The 15,142-nt window shown below is 33.5% G+C and overlaps 4 protein-coding genes across 9 annotated transcripts in view; 2 read left to right on the plus strand and 2 right to left on the minus strand.

The window, feature by feature from the left end:
* The window catches only part of LOC104707300, a 16,270-nt gene extending 2,277 nt beyond the window's left edge, over window positions 1–13,993 (minus strand). Inside the window, exons 1-3 of one of the 4 annotated variants that reach the window (XM_019228505.1) lie at window positions 13,988–13,993; window positions 9,237–9,238; window positions 200–747 (exon numbers count right to left, since the gene is read on the minus strand). In XM_019228505.1, the coding sequence (XP_019084050.1) occupies window positions 200–729 (530 nt within the window). In that variant the 5' untranslated portion in view covers window positions 730–747; window positions 9,237–9,238; window positions 13,988–13,993. Of the gene's footprint in view, window positions 1–30; window positions 1,050–9,236; window positions 9,239–13,673; window positions 13,680–13,987 lie in introns of those variants that run through there. The other 3 variants (XM_019228506.1, XM_010423627.2, XM_019228504.1) reach the window with 3 other exon arrangements.
* On the plus strand, window positions 5,765–6,637 carry LOC104707298 (uncharacterized protein At4g04775-like). Its single transcript, XM_010423626.2, has 2 exons — window positions 5,765–6,269; window positions 6,348–6,637. Exons 1-2 carry the CDS (start codon window positions 6,099–6,101, stop codon window positions 6,624–6,626), a joined length of 450 nt encoding a protein of 149 aa, XP_010421928.1. The 5' UTR covers window positions 5,765–6,098; the 3' UTR covers window positions 6,627–6,637.
* Window positions 7,232–9,491, minus strand: LOC104709596. The gene is made up of 5 exons (XM_010426180.1): window positions 8,544–9,491; window positions 8,463–8,469; window positions 7,977–8,378; window positions 7,363–7,883; window positions 7,232–7,276 (listed from the first exon to the last, which is right to left on the minus strand). Exons 1-5 carry the CDS (start codon window positions 9,489–9,491, stop codon window positions 7,232–7,234), a joined length of 1,923 nt encoding a protein of 640 aa, XP_010424482.1.
* LOC104707297 (elongator complex protein 6) overlaps window positions 13,966–15,142 on the plus strand; it is a 4,327-nt gene continuing 3,150 nt past the window's right edge. The window contains exons 1-3 of one of the 3 annotated variants that reach the window (XM_010423622.1): window positions 13,966–14,249; window positions 14,331–14,403; window positions 14,848–15,071. In XM_010423622.1, the coding sequence (XP_010421924.1) occupies window positions 14,013–14,249; window positions 14,331–14,403; window positions 14,848–15,071 (534 nt within the window). In that variant the 5' untranslated portion in view covers window positions 13,966–14,012. The remainder of the gene's footprint in view (window positions 14,250–14,330; window positions 14,404–14,847; window positions 15,072–15,142) is intronic. The other 2 variants (XM_010423624.1, XM_010423625.1) reach the window with 2 other exon arrangements.

The following is a 15,142-nucleotide window of genomic DNA, read 5'->3' on the forward strand; positions in this document are numbered from 1 at the left end:
AACACAAGGCTGAAAGTTAAAATAGTGTACCTTGTCGTCAATCGTAACTTTAAGATGGAACCTTTGAGCTTTCTTTTTCATATTATACAATCTGCGTCCCAAGAGAACCAAACCCATCACAGCTGCAGCCATAGAGACAGACCAAACCGGACCAATCTTAAACACAGAGTACTTAAGAAGCACAAACGGCATCTTCCACCACACAATCTCTCTACTTTTACCCTCATCGCCAGATCTCACAGCTCCAACTTCTACAAAACTCCCTCCATTTCCTTCACCCGCTTCAGTAGAAGCAACAACACTACCCGAAACAATCTCATCTTCACCATTCACAACCCCAGAATCTCCAGAAACCAACTCATTCCCCCCTGCATCAGACAAAGACTTGCTCGATTCCTCAATAGGCTCTTCAACACCAGATTGGCTCTCAACATGCCTTTCATCAGCTACTTCATAGTGAGATATAGTTCCACCAGTTAATTCAGCAGCAGCCTCCCTCTCGAGATCCTTCTCATTTGCAGCTTCATCAAAACCACTCAACCTAACCTCACCATCACCCAAAACATCGTAAACCCCTAATTCATTTCTAACACAATCATCACCCAATTGATCCAAATCAACACCAACCTCTACCCGATTCGGAGGCTCCGACCCGTGATCAACCCGGGAAGAATCACCCGATTCAGTTACGAGGTTATCAGCAGAGAAATGATCAGAGAGAAGAATCATACCGACATCGATTACACTCTTCTCCGATATGATAGAATCAGTAGATTCTGTATCAAAGCCATGAAGAAGCTCCCAATCGAGTAACCCATCATCATCCATGGTGATCAAATTCAAAGATTTTAAGAATAATCAGAAACCCTAATATGAAAAGCCCCAAATTATTTTGGCAGCAAGGAAAACAGAAATAGAGCGGTTGATGTGATGAAAAATATAGAGAAAAGAATGGTTCTTATCCACTTTAAGGAAGTAAATACGTGGAGATATCTAATTGGATGTGTGTCAATCGCAATGCACAGCTAGATCTTCTTTACGCATTTAAGCATGGTGGACTTAGAGAGGAACAGGGGTATTGTATTTATTCCTTTCGTCTCTCCCAGCCTTTTTATAATGGATTAATTTGGATGTTTATTAAACTGACTAAGGACATGATTAAATTAAACAGTGTGTAAAATGAAAAGATTTGTTGGGATGTTTGCCACAAGTTACAAGATGGGAATTAAACAGATTTGAAAAACCTGTTTAGATTAGATATATAGTAAAATATACTGAACAAATAACGTTTAAATAAGTGGAATAAATGTTAAATGAAAAGAATAATATGTATCGTTAAAGTTATATATGTTTTGATTAAGTAGAGTAAGATGGGTATATTATGTTCGGTTTTTGCCATGGGTTGAACCATACAGATCAAATAGATTAAAGACATATGATTAGATCAAATAGAGTGTAAAATGAAGAGATTTTATTTGGATGTTCGCCACGAGTTGGAAGATGCGAATTAAACGGATTGAAAAGAAGTGTTTAGATCAAATATATAATAAAATATGCAGAATAAGTAACGTTCAAATAAGCGGAATAAATGTTAAATGAAGAGAATAGTACGTGTCGCTAAAGTTACATATGTCACTGCTCGAATTATGCAGATCAAATGGATTAAAGAAAGATATATGTTTAGATTAATTAGAGTAAAATGAGTAGAATATGTTCGGTGTTTGCCACAGGTTAAACGATGCGGATCAAACAGATTAAAGTCATACGATTAGATTAAATAGAGTGTAGAGTGAAGGGATTTCATTTGGATGTTCACTACGAGTTGGAAGATGCAAATCAAACGGATTGAAAAATAGTGTTAAGATCATATATCAAGTAAAATATGCAGAATAAGTAACGTTCAAATAAACAAAATAACTGTTAAACAAAAAAATAATATGTGTCATTTAAGTAACATATGTCACTGCTCAGATTATACATACTTAATTAAAGTCTGATATACTAGTTTGGATCATTGGCACATTCCAAATGATCAAGTATTAAATTAACTAACGAATGTAACAGGAAACGGAAATAATAATTAAGCTCGATGCTAGCTTCTTTATATCCATTAGTAATTTTTTTTTGTCACACTTGATGATGCATTTTCTTAATTGTTATTTATATAACAAATAGAGTGGAGTGTATCTATTTGTATCATCAATCAATCAAGATTATTATATGAACCCTAAATTTTGTTTATTTATTATTTTGCCCCCCAACTAAAGGAAAAAAAATTAACCACAGTTGGACGAGGGGGGGGGAGGAAAAAATAAACTGAATTTACAGACGAAAGAAAAAAATAGTAATAAAATAACTTTTGAATTAAATAAAGACATATGTTTAGATTAAGTAGAGTAAAATGGGTAGATTATGTTCGGTGTTTGTCACAGGTTGAACGATGCAGATCAAACAAATTAAAGACATACAATTAGATCAAATAGAGTGTAAAATGAAGAGATTTTATTTGGCTGTTCGCCACGAATTGGAATATGTGAATCAAACGGATTGAATAGAAGTGTTTAGATCAAATATATAGTAAAATATGCAGAATAAATAACGTTCAAATAAGCGGCATAAATGTTAGTTAAATGAAGAGAATAGTATGTGTGGTTAAAGTTACATCTATAACTGCTTGGATTGTGTGGATCAAATGGAGTAAAGAAATATATATGTTTAGATTAATTTGAGTAAAATAGGTAGATTATGTTCGGTGTTTGCCATAGGTTAAACGATGCGGATCAAACATATTAAAGACATACAATTATATTAAATAGAGTGTAAAGTGAAAAAATTTCATTTGGATGTTCGCTATGAGTTGGAAGATGCGAATCAAACGGATTAAAAAGAAATGGTTAAATCAAATATATAGTAAAATATGCTGAGTAAGTAACCTTCAGATACGCGAACGAAATGTTAAATGAAGGGAATGGTACGTGTCGTTAAAGTTACATATGTCACTGCTCGGATTGTGCGGATTAATTGGATTAAAGAAAGACATATGTTTAGATTAATTGGAGTAAAATAGATAGATTATGTTCGGTGTTTGCCACATGTTAAACGATATGGATCAAATAAATTAAAAACATACGATTAGATTAATTAGAGTGTAAATTGAAGAGATTTTATTTGGATGTTCGCTATGAGTTGAAAGATGCGAATCAAACGGAATGAAAGAAGTATTTAGATCAAATATATAGTAAAATATGCAGAATAAGTAACGTTCAAATAAACAGAATAAATGTAAAATAATAGAATAGTACTATGGTTATAGTTACATGTGTCATTGCTCGGATTATGCGGATCAAATGGATTAAATACAGACATATGTTTAGATTAAGTAGAGTAAAGTGGGTAGATTCTATTCGGTGTTTGCTACGGGTTGAATGATGCATATCAAAAAGATTAAAGACATAAGATTATATTAAATAAGGTGTAATATGAATAGATTTTATCTGGATGTTTGCCACAAATTGGAAGATGTAAATCAAACAAATGAAAAGAAATGTTTAGATCAAATATATTGTACAATATTCAGAATAAGTAACTCTTAAATAAGCGGCATAAATGTTAAATGAAGATAATAGTATGTGTGGTTTAATTTATATCTATAACTGCTTGGATTGTGCAGATCATATGGATTAAAAACAGATATATGTTTAGATTAATTAGAGTAAAATGAGTAGATTATCTTTGATGTTTCCCACGGGTTAAACGATGCAGATCAAACATATTAATGACATACAATTATATTAAATAGAGTGTAAAACGAAGAGACATATCATTTGGATGTTCGCTACGAGTTGGAAGATGCAAATCAAACGGATTGAAAAGAAGTGTTGAGATCTGTAACGCCCCGACCGTCACCTCTTAGTGGGCCCCATGTCCAATTCCATTCTATGGGCCCACCTTTCTTAATGGGCCTCACGTCCTCTCACTAGGCCTGTGAGCCCATCCATATCTAACGGTCGGTTTGCTACGTCCGGGAGGCTCTAAAGACTTGTTACCGTCCCTACAAATCACCACATGATTTTTCCCTGTGTTTTGTCCTCACTCGCACAGTTCCGACAGTCACTTCCCGAAAGGTCACCCATCCTGAGACTACTCCAGCTCAAGCACGCTTAACTCTGGAGTTCTCTGAGGACCCTTAACCGAAAAGATAAGTGCACTTTGGTGACATAGGTGGCCAAATCAATTCTTTAAACCTCTCTGCAAGTCTCTGAAACTGGGGTGTCACAAGATCAAATATATAGTAAAATATGTGGAATAAGTAATGTTCAAATACGCGAAATAAATCTTAAATGAAGAGAATAATATGTGTCGTTTAAGTAACATATGTCACTCCTCAGATTGTGTGGATCAAATGGATTAAAGAAAGACATATGTTTAGATTTAATAGAGTAAAATGGGTAGATTATGTTTGGTGTTTGCCACGGGTTGAAAGATGCAGATCAAAAAAATTAAAGACATACGATTAGATCAAATAGAGTGTAAAATGACGTGATTTTAATTGGATGTTCACCACGAGTTGGAAGATGTAAATTAAACGGATTGAAAAAAGTGTCAAGATCAAATATATAGTAAAATATGCAGAATAAGTAACGTTCAAATAAGGGGAAAAAATATGAAATGAAGAAAACGGTACATGTGGTTATAGTTACTTGTGTCATTTCTCGGATTGTGTGGATCAAATGGATTAAATAAAGACATATGTTTAGATTAAGTAGAGTAAAGTGGGTCGATTCTATTCGGTGTTTGCCACAGGTTGAATGTTGCAGATCAAATAGATAAAAGACATACGATTATATTAAATAAAGTGTAAATTGAATAGATTTTATCTGGATGTTTGCCACAAATTGGAGGATGCGAATCAAACAGATTGGAAAAAAGTGTTTAGATCAAATATATAGTAAAATATGCAGAATAAGTAACGTTCAAATAAGCGACATAAATGTTAAATGAAGAGAATAATACGTGTGGTTAAAGTTATATCTATAACTGCTTGGATTGTGCAGATCATATGGATTAAAAAAAGATATATGTTTAGATTAATTAGAGTAAAATGGGTAGATTATGTTCGGTTTTTGCCACGGGTTAAATGATGTGGATCTAACATATTAAAGACATACGATTATATTGAATAGAGTGTAAAGCGAAGAGATTTCATTTGGATGTTCGCTACGAGTTGGAAGATGCGAATCAAACGGATTGAAAAGGAGTGGTTAGATCAAATATATAGTAAAATATGCAGACTAAATGTTAAATGAAGAGAATAGTACGTGTCGTTAAAGGTACATATGTCATTGCTCGGATTGTGCAGATTAATTGGATTAAAGAAAGACATATGTTTAGATTAAGTGGTGTAAAATAGATAGATTATGTTTGGTGTTTGCCACATGTTAAACTATATGGATCAAATAAATTAAAGACATACAATTAGATTAAATAAAGTGTAAAATGAAGAGATTTTATTTGGATGTTTGCTACGAGTTGGAAGATGCGAATCAAACGGATTGAAAAGAAGTGTTTAGATCCAATATATAGTAACATATGCAGGGTAAGTAACGTTCAAATACGCGAAATAAATGTTAAATGAAGAGAATAGTACGTGTCGTTAAAGTTACATATGTCACTGCTCGGATTGTGCGGATTAATTGGATTAAAGTAAGACATATGTTTAGATTAATTGGGGGTAGACGGTCTATTTCCCCATAAGAACTATCGTATCGAACCAGATAGAGCCCGTTCTTTACCCTCGGTCTATTTTTCCCCTAAATAAAAGTTCGAAACCAATTTCCCCCCGAGTCGAAAGTTCGAAAGCTATATCTCCCCGATTCTGGATTATAGCGGTATAATGTCTAAACCAGAGACCAAACCATATATGTCCCAAAAATAAACCAATTGTTGAACCAAATTCCTCCACCTACCCGACCCGTTTATCATAAAACCCAGAATCAAAACCTAAAATCAATTTTCACTTCTTGCATAATCGATTTTTCTTATTGAATTTGCTTCTTCTTCTTGAATTTGCTTCTTCTTTCACGAGTTCGAGTATCACAATGAGTAATGTGTCAACAAATTCCACCGAATCAAGTTTCCGTGCAAGAGGAAGGGTTATCGGTGTGCCAAAGAGATGTTGGTGCAGGGAAGGAATCATGGCTTTGACATCGAAGTCCGATTCGAATCCGTACCGGAGATATTATCGGTGTGGGTTTGCAGTAGCCAATAAGGTAACTGTTTTTTCTAATTTTGTGTATAACATTTGATTTGTTTTTCTAATTTTGTGTATAACATTTGGGTTGTTGCAGCTTAGAAACGATGAACACACATTTAAATGGGTTGATGAAGCTTTTGTCAATGAGATAGATACATTAGATGCAAAGACTGTTGAACTTGAGAAGCAGCTGAAAGATATCAGAACAGAGAGGTTTGAGTTGGAAAAGATGGTTTATGAGAAGATGGAGAAGGAGATATTTGAGAAGGTTGAAGATGCTTTGGATGAAGCCAAATCAAGCAATAAGAGAATGATGCTTATCATAGTATTCTTATGTATGATCATGATTGGTCTCAGTAAGCTACTAGGTTGAACAAGAGATTCAGTGTTGTTAGTTTGTTGTTGTTAGTTTGTTGTTGCTATGAAGACAATTGTTGTTAGTTTGTTGTTGTTAGTTTGTTGTTGCTATGAAGACAATTGTTGTTAGTTTGTTGTTGTTAGTTTGTTGTTGCTATGAAGACAATTGTTGTTAGTTTGTTGTTGTTAGTTTGTTGTTGCTATGAAGACAATTGTTGTTAGTTTGTTGTTGTTAGTTTGTTGTTGCTATGAAGACAATTGTTGTTAGTTTGTTGTTGTTAGTTTGTTGTTGCTATGAAGACAATTGTTGTTAGTTTGTTGTTGTTAGTTTGTTGTTGCTATGAAGACAATTGTTGTTAGTTTGTTGTTGTTAGTTTGTTGTTGCTATGAAGACAATTGTTGTTAGTTTGTTGTTGCTATTGTGGTAATGAGAATGAGAAGTTAAATTTCAGAATTATGATATTGATCATAGCCGTTCATAAAACATTCACCAAAATACATCACTAGCAAGTTTTAAGAAGAGACAAAAGAAAAAAGACATAGGGAATTACAAGTCTATGTGGTCGAAAATACATTAAGGCAACCACAAAATTAGAACCCTATTTCTACTTAGCTACTTGATTAAGCTTGAGTGAGTGAACCTTCACTTGGTTCCCCTTGACTTGACTGCAAAAAAAAATTAAATCATTGTAACATTAGTAAACCAAAACAAACTCTATAAACTGAAACCATGAAAAGGAAAATACATTCACCTTGGCAAACTCTTTCTTGTGGAACCTAGAATTATGATTCGCTTCTCCACTAATGCCACAATGCATGATTCTTTTCTTCTCCTTTGGTTTCTTCTTAGTTGACGACTCATTGGCACCCTTCTTCCTCTTTTTGTCAGGCTTTTTCTTCGTACCTTTATCTTGATCTTCATCATCTGGTATACACACATTAGGAGCATTTGTCTCAGGCCAAAACCTTGGACCTCTCTGTGGAACCAGGCCTTCGGTGTAGTTTCTTCTCCACATAGCTGTCCTGAACCATTGACATACATAGTTCTCGGCGACAAGTGTTTTCTCGATGATGACTGCATAGGCATGTTCACATGGGATGCCACATATCTGCCACTTCATGCAGGAACAAACCATCTTCTTAAGGCAGACTCTATGTTTATCTAAACCATGATGTACTTCATATGTTCCATTTGTGCTTGAATAAACCTTCGACTCACACGCATACTTATGCTCTTTAGCTAGAAACAATGCAACATATGGAGTGCAGATCCCTGCAAACAAACAATGCAATCATTATTGTTTAAAACGAGACCTGTGTGAGAAACAATCAAACCATTGATAATACTAAAAATCATTGAAATTACCTGTGTGAGAATAAGATTCTGCAGACCTTCTGGCAATCCTCACCATCGCAAGTCGTCTGATTGTCTCTAGCATAGCAATAAATGGTTTCTCCCTTGCCTTGTTAATGGAGCTGTTAAAAGACTCTGTGGGGTTATTATCAACATCTTCACAATAACTCTCAATCTTGTGGAATGCCTTACACCAGCTTTTTGGATTTGTCCTCATGACATCATTGTATACACCAGTATCATAACAGTAGATCCTCTCCAAGTGCCGCTTATAATCCGTCTCATTGTAAGACCAAGCCAAATCCCACAAAAGTGGCTTCATCCGAGTTTTATTTCCATGATGCTTCTTCAAGTTCCCGTAGATGTTCGATGCTCCATCTTTGGCAATTCCAGCTGAACAGCTTTGATCAATCCCTACAAAATAAGAATAATCATTTAAAGGTACCATAAAAAATACACAATCAAAATCAGTTACAAACCATGATAATAATAATTTACCTTTTGCCTATCAGAGACCATAATGAAGCCGTCACCATCATTTAGTCCAAGGTCAGTCTTCAGCAACTACATAAAACAAACCCAATTGTCGGTGTTCTCAACTTTTACAACCCCCCATGCTATTGGATAAATACCATTGTTAGCATTTTTACCTAAAGCTACCAAAAGCTGTCCCTTGACCTTATTCTTTAGGAAGCAACCATCCATTCCTATTAAAGGCCTACAAGTCTCTTTCCATGTTCTTCTTATGTTGTCAAAACAAACATAGAACCTATTGAACATGTCTTTCCCTCCATCATCAGTCACACATTCAACCTCTACATGTGAATCCTTGTTAGATTCTAATATCTCAGCAGCATAATCTCTTAATCTAGCAAACTGTTCATCATACTCCTTATCAATCCAAATTAGTGCCTTCTTTCTAGCCGCCTGACATTGATGCCTAGTGACACTAATCTTCCACCTTTCCTTTATGATTTCTTCCATTTTCATTGGCATGAAGTACTCAGGATTATCTCTAATCTTATCAAGAAATAACCTAGCTATATGTGGAACCTTGAACATCTCACATTCTCCATTAGGGATACAACTATGCTTATCATTAAACTTTCTAATCCTCCACATGTTATCACTTGGCAGAATTGCGGCATACACCTTCCACTCACACCGTGAACCATCATCTCCATTACAACCAACACACATAAAGCCAATTTTATCTTTATCATACCTGTATTGCTTCAAATTGTTTCCAGTTCTGAGAACATAGTCCGTCACTGCTTCTTTGAAAGCAACTCCACTGAAGAATGTCTGCTTATCGTACAAATGCCCATCACCGCGCCTGATATGTGTATGAACTGGCTCTGTACCGTCACCGTTTTCATCGGTATCACTCTCCGGATACACATCATGGCGGACTGGTGGTTCATCGACGAACTCATTCACCAACTGGTCGATGTGAAATTCATCTCTGTCATGTGCTTCTTCATCGAAATCTCCTCCGAAGTCTGCATCTGCCAGGACAATCACCATTGAAGCTGTTTTCCCAAAGAAATTTAAGCAAAGAATTAAACTTTGATCTAGGGTTCTTCGCAAATTTGGGGATTTTTAGTTTTAGGGATTTTTGGATAGTGAATCGAAGTTTAACGGGTCGAAATCGGGTTTATTTTGGTTTAATTTGGGTTTGGTTTTTTTCTAATCGGTTAAGTAAATTGTAAACCGATATATGGGTTAATTGATGAAATAGAATTAAACTGTGGAGATATAGCTTTCGAACTTTCGACTCGGGGGGAAATTGGTTTCGAACTTTTATTTCGGGAAAAAATAGACCGAGGGTGAAGAACGGGCTCTATCTGGTTCGATACGATAGTTCCCATGGGGAAATAGACCGTCTCCCCGATTAATTGGAGTAAAGTGGGTAGATTCTGCATTGCGTTTTTGCATTGAAAATTTTAATCTAATCATATCAAACATATTAAAGACATATTATTAAATTAAATTGAGTGTCAACTGAAGATATTTTATTTGGATGTTCTCCACAAATTGAAAGATGTGAATCAAATGGATTGAAAAGAAGTGTTTAGATCTAGAAGATTAAAATAGGTCGATTCTATTCAGATGTTAGAGACAAGTCAGACGATGCGAATTCAATAGTGTGACAGTTGATGGCGAAACATTATCACCGTTTATTTTCAAACGGATAAATATGTATTTTAGCTATTTTAATTATAATTTGGCTTTAAAATTTTTGAAATTAAGTGAAAAAACCACCAATTTACATTTAATGGATTTTTGTAGGTAACAAAAGAAACATTAATTAGTAGAGACAGATTCTTTTAAACGACAATGGTGAAATTTTCGTGTTTAACATAAGCAAAAGCATCAGATTCGATAGCATAATCAGAAGATAGGGGTCACTCTTCTCTCTGATTCGAATCAAAGTAGAAACTTTTCGAGCTATTGCATTGGGTTTTTGCATTGAGTTTTAATTTAATCAATGGTTGGGTAATAGCTCGAATTTTCTGCTTTTTTGAAAAAAATTGGCACGAATATGTATTAGAAAATTGACCAACTGTAAGAAATATTTGTAATGAAATTTATTATAATTAGAATTATATAGTAAATAATTCTTATAATAAATATAATTTAGAAAGCTCATCCAAGAGATATAGTAAGTCATCTTGATCCCTAAGAAATTCACAAATTTTAGGATCAAAACACCTAATCCTTGCAGATCTATGAACATGGAACATCTAACAATTTTATATGAATATAAATTCAAAAGACACTACGACATTAATTTGCTTATTTTCTTTCTTTTCCTTTTTATATTTTTAAATTTTTTATCCATTATAACTTTAAAGTTTGTTTGTTGTTGCATATTATTCTAAACTTTAACCAAAAAGTTCAAGTTGTTTTTTATATATGATATTGATTTAGATAAGTGCCGGTTTAAGACATGTGCTGAGGATGATAGAGTAGAGGGTTCAAGGGTCCAAAAAAAAATTTTACATGTATTTTTTTTTTTTGAAAAAAATAGTATATGTTTAGAAGGATTTTAGAAGATAGTACTAGGTTTAGGTAAAGTCTAAGCCGGACCTGATTTAGATACTAGAATAATCAAATTTTAATGTTCACATGCATATAAGAGAATTGACCACACATACATATTTTTTTTTTGTCAACTATTGGGCTACAACTGGCCGGCCCATTAGCCAAATTCCTACATTCGTCGGAAGCGGAACTCGATCTCTGGTGTGATGGTGCCTTCTACAAGTGGACTTACCTCATGCCACTGCACTAAGGTCACTTCACAACCACACATACATATATGATTGCTTATTAATATTTTATAACTTTTTAATCGACTTTTATGTTATTCCAAACAATTTTACATATCACAAACAATCATAGTTCATTCTACTATACTTCAACGATTTTCAAATATAACAAGCTCAAAAATGTTTATTTATTTTAATCAAATATGCTCTTAATATCATCAAAAGTACATTAATGATTATGCAAGTAATTTCATATTAGAACATATAAATTAAAATTATGATTAAAATCCAGTCTATATATGGAATGAGGATGAGAAATAGTGGAAATAGGATGGGAACAGGTAATTAGGATAATGAAAAATATTGTACTTAAAAGAATTTTTATTAAAAAAATGATAAATAAATATGGATAATAATAGTATTGGTACATAATCCAACTTTCATTAATCTGGGTAAGGGTTAACTATGTGAATTTTAAAACAATTAATCTATATTATGAAAGATGGCTAACTCTCTCCATTTGAGTGACACATCAGCAGTGGAGAGAGTGCCACCTGTTTATTCATCCTCAATAAAAACAAACAGATCTAAATAAACTTAAAGGAATATGAAACATTTTTCATTTTTATATTTTATTTTATATCACAAACAGTTTTAATAGTTACATAACAAATTTAGAGAAGCTTAGAACATATCCCAAGAAAATAGATGCATCACCAAAAGTCAAAAGGACATTGGGAGTGAATCAAAGCGCCACTTCTTCCTCTTGGCGTAAACCATGAATGTATGGGCATATGGTTTAGGTGTTACAATTTTTTCAATAGTTTGAAGAGTTGCAGCAGTGATAGATATATTGGTTAATATTGTAGAAAAATTCATATAAGTTTGTCCCTAAAGAAATAAAATTTTATATATAAAAAAGATTGGGTTCTCTGTTCACTGTCAAATAGAAGATAGTTGAATAAAACTGTATAATGTTGGTTTAGAAAAATAAAGAAACAAAGAGGAAGATAGTTGAATAAATTCATGACTGTTGGTTTTCATATTATAATATTTAGAAGTTGTTAAAAAGAAAACTGAATGAAATTCTTATTAAAAACCAAATTAGAGTTATATTCCAAATTTGAAGAGCTAACATGAAAGGAAGATGTCTATTTTAATTATATCTATTAAGAGTTAGCCAAGCTGCAATTCTTGATAACAGAAAATGTTAGTGATACATAGTATTTAATTGAGAACCTTAAGTATGAATATATCTAAATAGATAAGCTTTTCTTTTTAATGAATGTAAAATTATTCAACCAAAAAACTCTTTGTTACCAAATATGCATCCTTAGATCAAGCTATATTTTCTTTTGAAATTTTAGACAAGAATTGTAGAATGTTTAAATCTCTCAAAACAAAATTGTTTATGCATGTATACAATAAGTCAATTACAAAATGAAAAAACATATGTGAAGTATTAAAACAATGAACTGTCAAATTATATTTTTCAAGTTTTCTACAATTAAAGAAAAGCTAAAATAAACTGTACATAAATAATTATTAGCAAAACTGTTTTAAAAAATGGTAAGCGATAAGCCCGCGCATAGCGCGGGTATTCATCTAGTTTATATAAAAAATGAAACATTAGACAATTAAAATTTTTATCTTAAAATTTTAATTTCTATGAAAAAGTATCAGGATATCACCTAGTTTACTCTTGAGTTGTAACAACCAAAAATACTTTGAACTCCACACCAACTATATTCTGAACTTCCTGTCCAAGTCATATATATAAAAACATTTTTGATATTTAGCTCTCTTTTTTCATCATGTTCATATCTTAATATTATACGTATAAAACTATAGTTTCTTTCTTCATTGAAAATTTTGTTATCGATTTGTAGTAACAAAGAAATTATTAAAAATCTCAAAAAAATTCGTCAAGACAAAACTCAAAGAGAAAAACATTGGTCATTTAGGGTGTTAATTTATGAAGAATCGAAAGTTAAGGGGCTTAAAATAGAAAAAGTATTCTTCCGGGTATAAAATATAAATCGATCAAACGTGAAAGCCTTTATTGTTATATTTTCTTTCTTCTTTCTTTCAGCAAAAACCTAAAATTTCTCCTTTGTCACAACTCTTCTCCGTCCAATCCTCTCCATGGATCGTTCTGTAAATCTATTGCGCCGCCCCTGCATATAAAACTGTAGTTTCTTTCTTCATTGCCAATTTTGTTATCGATTTGTAGTAACAAAGAAATTATTCAAAATCTCAAAAACACTCGTCAAGACAAAACTCAAAGAGAAAACATTGGTCATTTAGGGTGTTAATTTATGAAGAATTGAAAGTTAAGGGGCTTAAAATATAAATCGATCAAACGTGAAGGCCTTTATTGTTATATTTTCTTTCTTCTTTCTTTCAGCAAAAACCTAAAATTTCTCTTTATCACAACTCTTCTCCGTCCAATCCTCTCCATGGATCGTTCTGTAAATCTATTGCGTCGGCCCTGCGTATAAAACTGTAGTTCTTTCTTCATTGCCAATTTTGTTATCGATTTATAGTAAAAAAGAAATTATTAAAAATCTCAAAAACACTCGTCAAGACAAAGCTCAAAGAAAAAACATTGATCATTTAGAGTGATAATTTATGAAGAATCAAAAGTTAAGGGGCTTAAAATATAAATGGATCAAACGTGAAAGCCTTTATTATTATATTTTCTTTACTCTTTCTTTCAGCAAAAACCTAAAATATCTCCTTTGTCACAACTCTTCTCCCTCCAATCCTCTCGATGGATCGTTCTGTAAATCTCCTCGACTTAGCCTTAGGGTTTGATGAGCAGCAGCTAGCCAATCAATCGCCACTAAATGGGAAAGTAGTACTAATCGAAGACTGTGTAGAGACGAGTGGCTCGTTCGTGCTTCACCAGCTGATGAAACGTGTTCTCTCCCCTAATTCCTCTGACGCCCTAATCGTTCTCGCTTTTGCTCGCCCTTTCTCTCATTATGATCGAATCTTGCGTAAACTGGTAAAAGTTTCAATCTTTTTCTACTGTTTTGTCGCCATTTACATTCTCATGGCTTTTCTCAGTGTTGTGCCATTGTTACAGGGATGTAATTTAGCTGCCCACAAGACGAATAATCGATTGGTGTTCTTTGACATGCTCATGGTTAAGTGCTCAGGTGAGACTTTTCAGGTAAACACAGTCGATTTGATTAGAAAAGTAGACTTTAGCTTATTAATGTCACATCAGCTTTGTTAATAAGTTAGTTAGTCTTTGATAAAGCATACTTGGGGTGCTTGGATTGGAAGTGCATTGGCCTAGTTATTAGTTAGAGTGGTTCTTCTTTGAAAGCAAACGATTTAAAGAGATAGAGTAGGCTATTGTCTCTGTTCTCTGCAAATCAGATTGTGAAACCAGTAGGTTGTATTGTGAACACACATGATGAATTTTGGTGGGGTTAGCTTAGATTCTATCTCAATATTTGACTTTTATTCTCAAATTTATCGACTTGTAAGTGGGCGTTTCATTGTTTTGTGTTGTCAGTTGTCGTCTTTAAACCTTGTTAGTAAGGTGCTGATTACTCTTATCTTTTCAGATCTGAACAACACTTTCTTTTACTGAGATATCTTTTTAGCAGATGGTGATAAAGTGGAAGACAATGTGAGTGCAGTTGCAAAACTGTTTCGAGAGATACAAGAAACCGTTCGAAAGCTACAGAGTGTAACAAGTGGTAACATAACCGTTATGGTGGATGATATGTCTCTCCTGGAAATTGCTACTACCGGCAGCAATTCAGAGCACGTCTTGGACTTCCTGCACTATTGCCACACCTTAAGTTCTGAAAGCGTAAGTCAGAGAGGCTGTAACCCATTTGTGAAGTACATTATAGGTTTTTTCTTCTTTTTGAGTCTTTTAAC

This window comes from Camelina sativa, chromosome 8, assembly GCF_000633955.1.
Source record: "Camelina sativa cultivar DH55 chromosome 8, Cs, whole genome shotgun sequence".
Lineage (NCBI taxonomy): Eukaryota > Viridiplantae > Streptophyta > Magnoliopsida > Brassicales > Brassicaceae > Camelina > Camelina sativa.